The 12,017-nt window shown below is 34.3% G+C and overlaps 1 protein-coding gene across 2 annotated transcripts in view; it reads right to left on the minus strand.

Moving 5' to 3' along the window:
• Positions 1–12,017, minus strand: part of LOC150096731 (uncharacterized) — a 114,606-nt gene that overhangs the window by 80,932 nt on the left and 21,657 nt on the right. For both annotated transcript variants that reach the window (XM_090407859.1, XM_090407858.1), the window contains exon 5: positions 11,311–11,477. In XM_090407859.1, coding sequence (XP_090263985.1) covers positions 11,311–11,477 — 167 coding nt within the window. The remainder of the gene's footprint in view (positions 1–11,310; positions 11,478–12,017) is intronic.

The raw sequence follows: 12,017 nt of genomic DNA on the forward strand, positions 1-12,017 counted from the left end.
ATTTCCCTGCCGTATCATCGCTTTAATAAAAATGTCAGTTTTTTTCCAGTTTTTAATAAAAACAATAAATATATATTAATATTGGTCAATCATAAATTATTATTCATAACCTATAATCGTTTGTGGATCAGTTGACCCTCATAAAATCTCTAATTGTGAGGCAGTTGGATACATGGAATAAAGAAAACATTCCTGTATCTGATAGATGGGTACAGATTTTTTTTCTGAAATGAGCGAAAAACGCTTAGACTTTCAAGACTTTTGTAATGTTGTAGAGTTAATCCTTTGTCTTCCAGGAAGTACAGCACCTGTTGAGAGAATATTTTCTGTTATGAACAGTATGTGGTCAAAGGAGAAATCTAGATTAAGTGTTGAGACAATGAGGACTATGTCAGTTGTAAGACAAAATTATGTGATGGAGTTTGAGAAGTTTTATGATAAGGTGTTGAAAGACAGAAATTTGCTGAGTAAGATCACTTCATCAAAGAAATATTCATGGTCCACAGAGACACAAATATTCCCTATATTCTCTCTTATCTACAGTCCTTAGCTTCCAAATTTTTTCTAAAGACGTCCACACATTCCAACGATTTGGTTCAACAAGCTGCAGCATACGAGCCAACGGACATATTCAAATATAGAAGACCAAAAACTATATTAGCCTCCTATAGCGATACATAATCTCCATGCCCATTCAGGGCGAGCAAACTGCTCGTAAATTTTACCCTCACTGTAACCACAACAGATAGCGGGGAATATGAAAAGCATTTTGCTTCACCCTTAAAGAATAAATGTCAATTGTCATATTCATAGTACGATCGTGGTGAGATACAGTCCCCCTTTACGTCTACCTAAATTTTTGTATGGGTTCTGTCGCTGAAGAATAATGGTCAGCTTAATATGTTTATGTAATAAAACTTGTTTTTTAACGTTTTACTTTTTCATGAATACAGAATATTACATAACCCCCATCCCAATGTCCCGTTTTTGTCTCAAGGAAATATGGTCAGCCTACACAACATGGAAATCTGAAGTAAGGAGGTTTCAGTTATAAAACAGTGTTCCAGTATTTCTGTGTTCTTTTCTAGTTTATGAAATCGGTGGCTTATTTGTCAAACGATAAACCTTGATCTCAAATGCACTAAATTAAATAAATTCATTTAAAAAAGAACTTCAAGAGTGTTCGACTCCTGCCAGAGGGGACGGATTAAATATTCTACAAATGCTTAAAATACTGGGTTCTAAAATCTAAAATGGAAAGCAACCGTATTTAAAAAAAAAAAAAAAAAAAAAAATTGCATATCTTTCTATGCGAAAAATAATTATCTCATAGTCTTGTCAACTGCGCCACTGTAGTTGAGGTAGAGAAATTTTTTTTAAGTTAATTGTATTGAACTTCTTAATTTATACTTTGAAAGTATCAATACATTATATTTGCATTGAAATGATCTTAATTTTAAATATGACTAACGTATGTTTTATTCAAGTATACACGTTCAATAAACATGCTCGTAGAATGTGCAAATAAGATTCATTGTAATTGTTCAAATAACTATAAACAAATATTATACTTGAATTGTGTGCAATAAAAAAATGTTTAATCATAAAATCAGGCTTATTTCAAAATATATTCCTTTATTTATTTTCCTGACTTCTTAAGTTTCGAAATTGAGAAATTACAAAATAACTTACACCAATATTTAAACGTATACATAATAGCGCTTTGATGTACTGTACATTGGAGGCTTACACGTCCTATTATCCTTTTATTTGTATGTTAAACTTGTTTCCTTTTGTGGAATGCGGAGATTTGAAACAGAAAGTAATGAGTAAAAAATTGCGATAGGATTTGTGCAAGAGACTTAATTTGTTACTGTGAAATTATAAAGAGAATTCCTTAAGCATACTGCAATTCCGAATAATATGTGTTGAGATAGAATAAAAAGAGTTCTGCGATATTTACTTATAAGTTGTTATGACTACAGACATAACGGAATGCAGTATCGATGTTGCATTGGAATACATTAAAAAAAGAAATAAACTAAAAATAAAACTAGTTGAATGAAAATATAAGTAAAAAAGAGAGAATTTATAAATTCTATTTTCAAATTTGATGCAATACTGTTGATATAATTAAAAACAGTCAACAGAAATGAACTTACTCTGGCAAAGCTATCTTCGAATATCTTTAGCGTCTCTAACAGCAGGGATCGCATAGTTTCGTTTAAGAGTGCTGTAACTTTGTGTTGTTATGGTGTCAACGTCAGACGATTGTTTATATTAGTGCGATGGCACAGAAGGTCGCGAGTTGGTCAAATATTATTTTCTAAGTGACGTTCGAGGGGCAAATATATTAACATTAAAATTTGGAAATTGGAAGCGAAAATACTTAAAAGATATTATTATTATTATTATTATTATTACTTTATTTCATTACATTATTATTATCATTACAGAAATCCACTGACTCGACCAGTTGATAACAAATATATAACCATCCAACATCCACTTTCCAACATAAAAAACACACAGAACAGCAAAACCACTACAATCACTCAGGTTGAAACAATACGATACCTTGGAATTTACTTCGATGCAGATATGAACTGGAATAGCCACATAAACCATCTACACAACAAATTCCGAACAATAAGTGGCAAACTCTACAGGTTAAAAGACATAGTTCCCACACGCCTAAAAACACTAATATACAAAGCACTATGCCAAAATATACTAAGATACGCTATAACAACGTATGCTTTCTGTGCACCCTACAAAATAAATAGATTAATGTCGCTACAGTACAAAATGACAAAACTGATCTTTTGGGAACAAAGGGAAAATCACGACCTTACAAACATTGCAATGGCAGAATACAAAATACTGACAGCAAAACATTTATGTCACTATGCAGCTTTGCTGAAACCTTATTTCGATGCCAACTACAGGACAGTTAGAAATACATACTGTATAACTAGACCTCAGACTATTAATTATATCACATATAAATACAATAATCACTACGGAAAGGCCACGCGAAACTTCTACATCCCAGACATGATAAACAAATTACCTTTTGAATACAGAAATCTTACAGACTACAATAGCCTGAAAAGAGCTCTAAGGACATACTACGAACAAGAAACACGCACCCAAAATACCATACAAACTTAATGAAACACAATATATTCGCTCAGGCTTCCAGTTCAGCGACGCATCAATACATTCCAAGTTATTGTGTGTGTGTGTGTGTGTGTGTGTGTGTGTGTGTGTGTGTGTGTGTGTGTGTGTGTGTGTGTGTGTGTGTGTGTGTGTGTGTGTGTGTGTGTGTGTGTGTGTGTGTGTGTGTGTGTGTGTGTGTGTGTGTGTGTGTGTGTGTGCGCGTGCGTGCGTGCGTGTGTGCGTGCGTGTGTGCGCGAATTTCTCAATCATAGATTTCGTAGCATCCCAACACAGCAAAAAAAAAAAAAACAATACATAATAACTAACTGGTGTCATCCTCAGATAAGCTTACATATAAGCTTCGAGGATAAAAACAAAAAAAATTAGTTCTCATCCAAGATGTATCATATGTAACCAAATGCATGTAATGTACATATCACATGAAAACCAGTGTATGTAATGTATGTATTATAAGTAAACCAATGTACGTAATGTAAATATCACATGTAAACAAATATAAGTTATGTATCATATGTAAACAAATGTGTGTAATGTATATAATAATTGTAACAAATGTATGTAATGTACATATTAACTGTAACAAATGTATCCAATGTAAAAAAAAAAAAAATTATTTTAAAAGTAAATCATGAGTTTACACCGTATGTTTGTGAGAATAAGAAAACATAATATTTAGATTGCATATGGGTAAATACTGTTGTATAATCACACCTTTTCAAACTTGAAAAAAAAATAGTAAACCACAACATGTAATATTATACAACTTATGTAACTCTGAACAATATAATTGTAAATTATTATTATGATTGTTATATATATAAAAAAAAACTGTTATCATCATTACTATTTAAATTTCATTATATGTAGCACAAAGTGCTGAACCGTGTAAAATAATATACTGAATAGATGATCATTGTACATATGTAAATTTTTGAAAGAACAATAAAAAAAAATTATTATTATTATTATTTTAACGGTGTCTTCATGGAGTCAAAAGACTCATCGAGGGAGACCCTACATTGACACACTGACTATTATTTACACAATACCTGTCATACCTGTCCTTAAATTCATTCACAGTTGAAGCATTCACAACCACCTCTGGCAAAGCATTCCACCCATTCACAACCCTCCAAGTAAAATATTTAGTCCTAACACCCTTGTTAACCACACTCTTACACAATCTCCAGGGTTGGTCCCTCGTTCTCTCATTTCCTGCACTGGTCTTAATGTGTTCCACAACAACCATGTAATTTGATGTGATGTTTTGGCAATCTTTGCAATATGCCCTTTAAACTTAAGTTCTCTGTCCACAATAACTCCCAAGTCTCTTGTCTCATCAACTTCTTGCAGTTCAGTTCCATTAATATAGTAAACAGCATGCGTTGTCATCCTCCCGAAATGCTTCACCTTACACTTAGCCATGTTGAACTGACAGCCATTTATCTTAGTCCATACCGTCAGCCTATTTAAGTCATCCTGTAAGATATTTACATCATTTGAATTGATTATCGCTCTTCCAATTTTGCATCATCAGCAAACAAATGGATATTTCCATTCAAGATATTTACAATATCATTGATGTACAAATTAAACAATAGAGGACCAAGCACTGAGCCCTGAGGTACACCACTAGTCACTTGCTTTTTCTGGACTCAGCTCCTCCGTAAACCACTCTTTGATATCTGTCCACCAGCCAACCTTTAATCCAAATCACCATCTTCGGATCCATACTCATTTGCTCGAATTTATGTAACAGAGTTCCATGTGGAAGCCTGTCGAAAGCCTTTGCAAATTCGAGCAGTATCACTGAGTAAGGATTTCCTTTATCCAACGCCACTGTTACTTTATTATAGAAAGTAAGCAAATTACTTTGGCAAGACCTACCCTTCACAAAACCATGTTGCCCCTTACAAGTATCATATTGCTGTCCACCCAGTCCCGAATTCTAATTTTTACCAATTTCTCCAAAATCTTAACCACCACTCCAGATATATTGATTGGTCTATAATTTGTAACCTCAGTCTTAGAGCCTCCCTTGTGCAATGGAAATATTTTCCCCTCTTTCCACTCTATTGGCACTTTACCAGAACTGAGGCTTAAATTAAACATCCTGGTTAGAGGAGTTGCTAATTCTCTTGCACATTCTCGTAACACATGGGCCGATATGCTATCAAACCCAACGGCAGTATTAGCATTAAGGTTCTTTAATATATTAAGCACCTCAATTTCATCTATCTCTAGACTCTCATCAGTCAATGGCACATTTGACACTGCACTATCACTACGAAGATAGTACACTTTTGCGAAATTATCACTAAGCAACTCAACTATTTGATTAGCTTCTGTAATTTCCCTGCCATCAACACTTTTTAAAGTAATCTTTCCATGAATATTCTTCCTTTTACTAGCCACATAGCGAAAGAACTCTTTAGGGGTTTCTTTTGGATTCATCAGCTAGCTTCCTCTCATAATTAGCTTTGGCTTTCCTTACCATACAGGTTACTCTCTGTGCCTGTACCTTGTATTTCTCATTGGAACGCTCATCACCTTTTTCTTTATACGTCCTCCACAACCTTTTCTTTATCTGCAACTCTTGTTCAATAGTATTATTCATCCATTTTACTCCTACTTGATTTCTCCTTCTGACTCTGGGAATACAGTCTGATACAGCTTTCTTCAAATACTCCTTGAGAATCTCCCACACACCATCAAGATCTCTCCCCTTGAAATTCTCATGCCATAGTACATCCTGAAAGCTTACTTCTCAGCTTGTCATAATCACCAGCCTTGTAATTCCACATATACCCATTCTTAATAGAATATTCAGCACATCTTACAATCTCCCAGGTCAAGACCACATGATCGCTTTCCCCAAGTGGAGACATTGTAACTAAATTACTTATTGATATGTTCTCCGATGTTATGACCAGATCTAACACGCTATAATCTCTTGTCCCTTCCATCACATGCTGTCTCAGGTAATTATCTCTTAACAACTGTATAAACTCCATTTCCTTTGTTCCTTGTGACCATTCCTTCCCCCAATCTATGTCCCCAAAGTTAAAATTCCCCATAATAATTACTTGACCTTCACTCATTGTGCTAATTTGCTAATGCATGCTATCTACATTCTCCCTTATTCCCCTTGGATTATAGCAACAGCCAATTACATATTTCGCCTTGTCTCACACCAAACAGCCTCGAATGAACTACCCTCTACATACCTGTCACAGTGAGGTACTTCTATCTTTTTTTGGCTTTAATGCTTCGTCTATCATTAATAAAACCCCTCCCCCATTCTGTCACCTCTGTCCTGCCTGAAAATACTGTACCCTTACATTCAATCCCAATAACTTTAGTTAACTTTAGATAACTTGGTTAACTAATTAATAAATTAGTTAACCAAGTCTCACTAATTCCTATCATTTTTGGCCATGTTGTACTAAGTAATGACAAAAATTCTTCACACTTATTCCTAATACTTCGAGCATTGGTATACATAAACTGCAATACTCCCTTCCTCCCATAATCTCCCTGTGTGCGAATTAGCCCACTCTGTATACTGTTAATATTCTGCGAACAATTAATCCCAAATTCACAGCGATTAATGACTTTAGTACTATTTACAGCTGACTCTATCACCTGCCTCCCTAGCACATCCCATTTCCCTGTTTTTGACCATTTACTCTATCCTTTATCAATAAATGTTCTAAATGCCAAGCTGCTAATCCATTTAAGTGCAAACCATCTCTCTCTTAAAATACTCCATCCTTTTATTAAACTCATCCCAGACATTCATAGAATGAATATTCAGTTTCATTTCTTTTCAAAACCTTTTACACAATCTTGATACCATTCCATTTACTATAATTACTCTTCTGTTCAATTCATCACTATGAAATCGTGGTAGCACACTCATGATCTTTCCACTCTGACTCTTTGCAGTCATTGCTATCATTAAATCCTTCAAATCCTATCTTACAGAAAATCTTTCGTTACCTAGATCATTCATCCCTATAACTGCAATAATCTCTCTCACTCACTCTTATCTTTCTGCAATTTCACAGCCCCAGTTATATCCTTAATCTCAATCTCCCTGGATAACACGCTTTAACTACTCTACCATCCTTCACACCCTTAATTATAGAATTCCCCATACAGCACAACATCTTTTTTGCTTCTTCTTAACTTGACATCGTTTACTCCCACTGATGCTTGTTTTTGTCCCTGATCTTCTCTCACATTCTTTAGTATATCACTCAGCAATCTCGGTGTGTCTATTTCTGCACTATTTATTTCATGCACACATTCACTTCTGTCATTCTCATACTTTATCACATGTACGTCAACATCAAAGAGATGAAATTAATGGTAGACAAACGCAAAATATTGCAGTGACAGAACAAATCATCCGAACAGGTAATAAAATGAAGGTAACATAAGAATAATATATGAATCATTAAAACTGTATGAAAATTTGATAACTAAAGATGTTGATGATAATAATAACAACAACAACAACAACAACAACAATAATAATAATAATAATAATAATAATAATAATAATAATAATAAGGAAATATTATCATTGCTTATTATTATAACAATAATAGATAAAATTATTGTTGTTCAAGTAATTACTACTCTTGAACCTGCCGTTATTATTTTAACTCATTTTACCAGTTAAAATGGTCCAGTTAGTAAAAATAAAATGGTCGTTCTGCTAATAAAAGCAGAATTATAAAAAGAATGTTTCATTAACCACTCTTGAACCTATAATTAGTTTAAACACCAAAAATTACTCACTGCTGCAGCGTACAGCAGTTTCAACTGACATTAGAACTGCCATCTTTTGATTATGTGATAGTTTTATATATTGCGAGAGCTGTGACAAATTTATGCTCGTTATTTAAAAAATGCTATCGACTTCTGGTACTTTTTAAAAATCTGATTAGGATGTCCATCGTCTGGTATGACACGACGATTAAATTTGTTATTAAATGTCCGAGACATTGACATACACCCTCTGTTCAAAAAGAAACCGAACTTTTGATAGAAAATAAAATACAGGCCAATTATATTTATTCAAATCATTTATTTCAATCAATATACTCTCCCTCAGCTTCGATACAGCGTTTGGCACGGTCAATTAATTCGTTAAATGAGTTTTTTTATATCGGTTTTTGGGATATTGTTGAGGGTCGTGCTTACTGCCGCTTGGTCCGCGCGGTTAGCCTAGTAGCTTTGCGCTTCGCAACCCAGGTTCGATTCCCGTCGAAGACGTGAGGAATTTGTGTTAAACTTTTATCAAGTTTAACACAAAAGTCAATCGCAGCTCTCTGTTTGAAACTCATTTTCCGACTTCCCACCGTTCGACAAAACACTGTCGCTCTTGGCACTATAACTCGGCTTCTAATGAATCAAACGTCATAAACAGTTGACACAACACTAAAGAAGGTAGACGCTTTCTAACAAAAAAGGTTTTATAACTAAAAGATATACAATAGGTGGCGCCAATAGTTTCTTCTATTTTCTAAAAGTTCAGTTTCTTTTTGGACACAGAGTGTAGGTGTATATAAAGGATATACTGAAATGTACGAAAGTGTACAGTACTTCAAGGGTGAGATTCACACGTATACATTTTATATATATTACTTGTAGGGCCCTCCGTTTTTAAAGATAATTCACTCATGCCTACCTACCCACCCAATGCTTTTGGAAAACATCGATACCACAGTGGATTCAAATCCACAGTTTGTTGATTGAAGAGCGGAAGACATTATCTACTTACCCAACGAGGCCAATAATTATTGTGATTGTGATAATGAATGGTGAGGCCTTCTCTTTTTAGGATGAATAATTTTCTTCGTTCCACAAACAAAGAGAATTATTTACTAAAATGATTTATTTATTTTTTTTTTCGGAGATTTTATTCTCTGTTAAGACTGCATTTACTGTTAAGTAATGCTCTGCCGTATGATGCATATGCTTTACCACAGAACTACTTCACTGCACACTCGGTCGCCAACATGTTTACCTAGTATATCTTACATTCTCCTTAATATACAAATGTATTCTGTGTGTGTGTGTGTGTGTGTGTGTGTGTGTGTGTGTGTGTGTGTGTGTGTGTGTGTGTGTGTGTGTGTGTGTGTGTGTGTGTGTGTGTGTGTGTGTGTGTGTGTGTGTGTGTGTGTGTGTGTGTGTGTGCGTGCGCGCGCGCGCGCGCGTGAGAGAGAGACAGAGAGACAGAACATGCATTTTCAGCCTAAGAAAAGCAAACCGTGCAGTAGATCTACTGGCAGGTGCAGGGGAGGTCATAAAACAATCCGACATGAGTAACAGCAGTAGTCACACACGTTGTTAATTTTGATCCCGAACGGAGAATTAAAGAAGTATTTTCAGTAACTGGTATATCCTTGAGTAGAAAGTAATTGTCGTAAATATTAAAAGCAGTATAACGTATAGTTTGTACTTATATAAAAATGTAATCGTCGAATTTAAAATTCAGTATTATCATTCATTTACTCTACTATACTTGTTTTAAGCGATACAAAACATGAAACTAAAAAAAGGTAACTTATAGAGCAGGTTTTAGTTGTAAGGTTGCTATTAATCGTTTAATTAGAATTAATACAATCACTAATATTGATATCGGACAAAATGCTGCAAGCATTCTTCCATTTATAGAGTTGGACGAAGTATATGTTTTAAATACTTTTTGCTTCCAGAGTTTTGTATCAATTGCGATTCCTGAATCAGCGGGCTTTGTGCAGGAGGTAGGTTGTCCACATTACACATCCTCAAAGAGCCTTGTTAAGAGCTGAGAAGGATAGCAGTTGTTACGTGTTGATACATATTGGATAGTCGTACAAATTATTTCATCGTTAGGTGAAGCATAATTGATAAACCACAAATCTCTTCCGCCCAACTTCACTCTGAACGCAATAAAGTCTTTTCGGACATTCTCCATCCTAAGTGCACAAGATTACATTCTATGAGACTGCGCAGTGGAGCTATTTTATCTTCTGGCATCACTACAAGCAGTGTCGTAATTAAGACGAAGTGAGCGAGACCCTGAGCACAGCAAAATCAAAGACAATTTATACAAAATTACAGGAGGAAAAAGTTTTTGGAGTAGTTCTGAATAAATGACCTCTACATAAAATTAAGAAAACATTCTTCAATTATAAATCATAATCACTATTTTATGCTAAACGCAAAAATTTGGAGAATCATATAATTAATGTTTCTTTCCGTAGAGTAGTTATTTTGAATGACGACAGAAGCAACGTTATGAGATGAGACACTCATATATTATATCTATTAATTGCATATATTTTTCTGGCCAGTTTGCCTGTTTATGGATATTTAAAAAAAACCGGAGTTTCCGGAGGAAACCTTACCACTACTATATGTGACTTGCTAACGAAGGTTCGTAGCATCCTTGACGGGATTAGAAGGCAGGTCTTTGCAACTAAAGGGCATTATCATTACATTGTCGAGTAAAGGAAAAATATCTGGTTCATGGCACTGATTGCAAGGTTCAGTAATTTCACTCTTTACAATAATAGTTGAACATCCAGTATGAAGAGATCTGGACTAAACATCTGCACAGTTAGGATATTCCGATTCAATCAGTGTTTTTTTTTTTAATGATAGTTGGCTCAGTAGTTATATAATGTTAATTATTTTTATATAAATGTGTAATACGAATCATTCATAAATACTTTTAGTTTTTTCATTCTTGAACTTATTTCGGTGCCCACACTAATGATCTCAAGAGCACATCAACTGTTCATCCGGATTGCCATATACACTAGTTGTTCAAAAAATTAGAAGCGTCGTGATTATCGCTTATGTAAGTTGTATTTATGAAGAGAAAAATTATGCAAGGGGATTATTTGAGATGTGCTATATCAAGTAATTCTCCTGGATTTAATTTTAAAGCATTCGAATGCAGAGTAGAGGATTCTAATTTTCTGGCGAGAAAGTGCTTATTAATACACTTCGAAATTGCGAACAACGTAAAGGTTTGTATGATTCAATTTCATTTAAAAGTTGAAAATGTTAATTAGTACTTTAATAATAAATAAAGTATAAAAAATAATAATTAGCAGTGAATACCTTAATATATGTTTTAACTGAATTAACTAGTTTTGTTTCCAACTTCCACGTAGAACATAATTGCTGATTGTAATGGTTTGGTAAAACCTGGACAGTGTTTTCAAGAAGGCTGTTATATGCAGCTGGAGATCGATAGAAAGTTGGATTATACGAGCGCTTGATTCCACCTGAAAAATAAAAGTCAATGAGTTGATATTTGGCAAATGTGAGAATATGCATATTCTGCGCCTATCACTTCCTATAATGAAGTGGTAAGCGCTGTTGACATACAATATCAAAGGCGCAACTATAAATTAATGAAATGACAAAGGTGCTTTTGTTGATACAGTCTAAGTAAATGATCCATTGTCAAAATCCACATTAGTTTCTTTTGAATGTTCTCGGTCCCATCAAGTCTTTTTCTTTCAAGACCATTCAGTTTTTGAAATAGATGTTATGAGGAGCCAAATCTCATACGTTAGTGGTGATATTTTGTTGTTGTTGTTGTGGTGGTACATAAAAAGCACTGATAACGCACTACAAGTTGACCTGTATTTATGTTCAAATTTTTTATCATAACAAGCAGGGGTGAACTATGGAAATTTTAACAAAATGCTCGCATCGTCGAGTAAAAAAATAATAATAATAATAAAGCCGCATTTCACACAAAAACTTTATTAATACAGCTTGTGTACAAATTCCAATCAAAACGTATGACAGGACAATCA

The sequence above is a fragment of the Typopeltis vanoorti genome, chromosome 18 (genome assembly GCF_054136105.1).
Source record: "Typopeltis vanoorti isolate ZY-2024b chromosome 18, IOZ_Tvanoo_1.0, whole genome shotgun sequence".
Taxonomy (NCBI): Eukaryota; Metazoa; Arthropoda; class Arachnida; order Uropygi; family Thelyphonidae; genus Typopeltis; species Typopeltis vanoorti.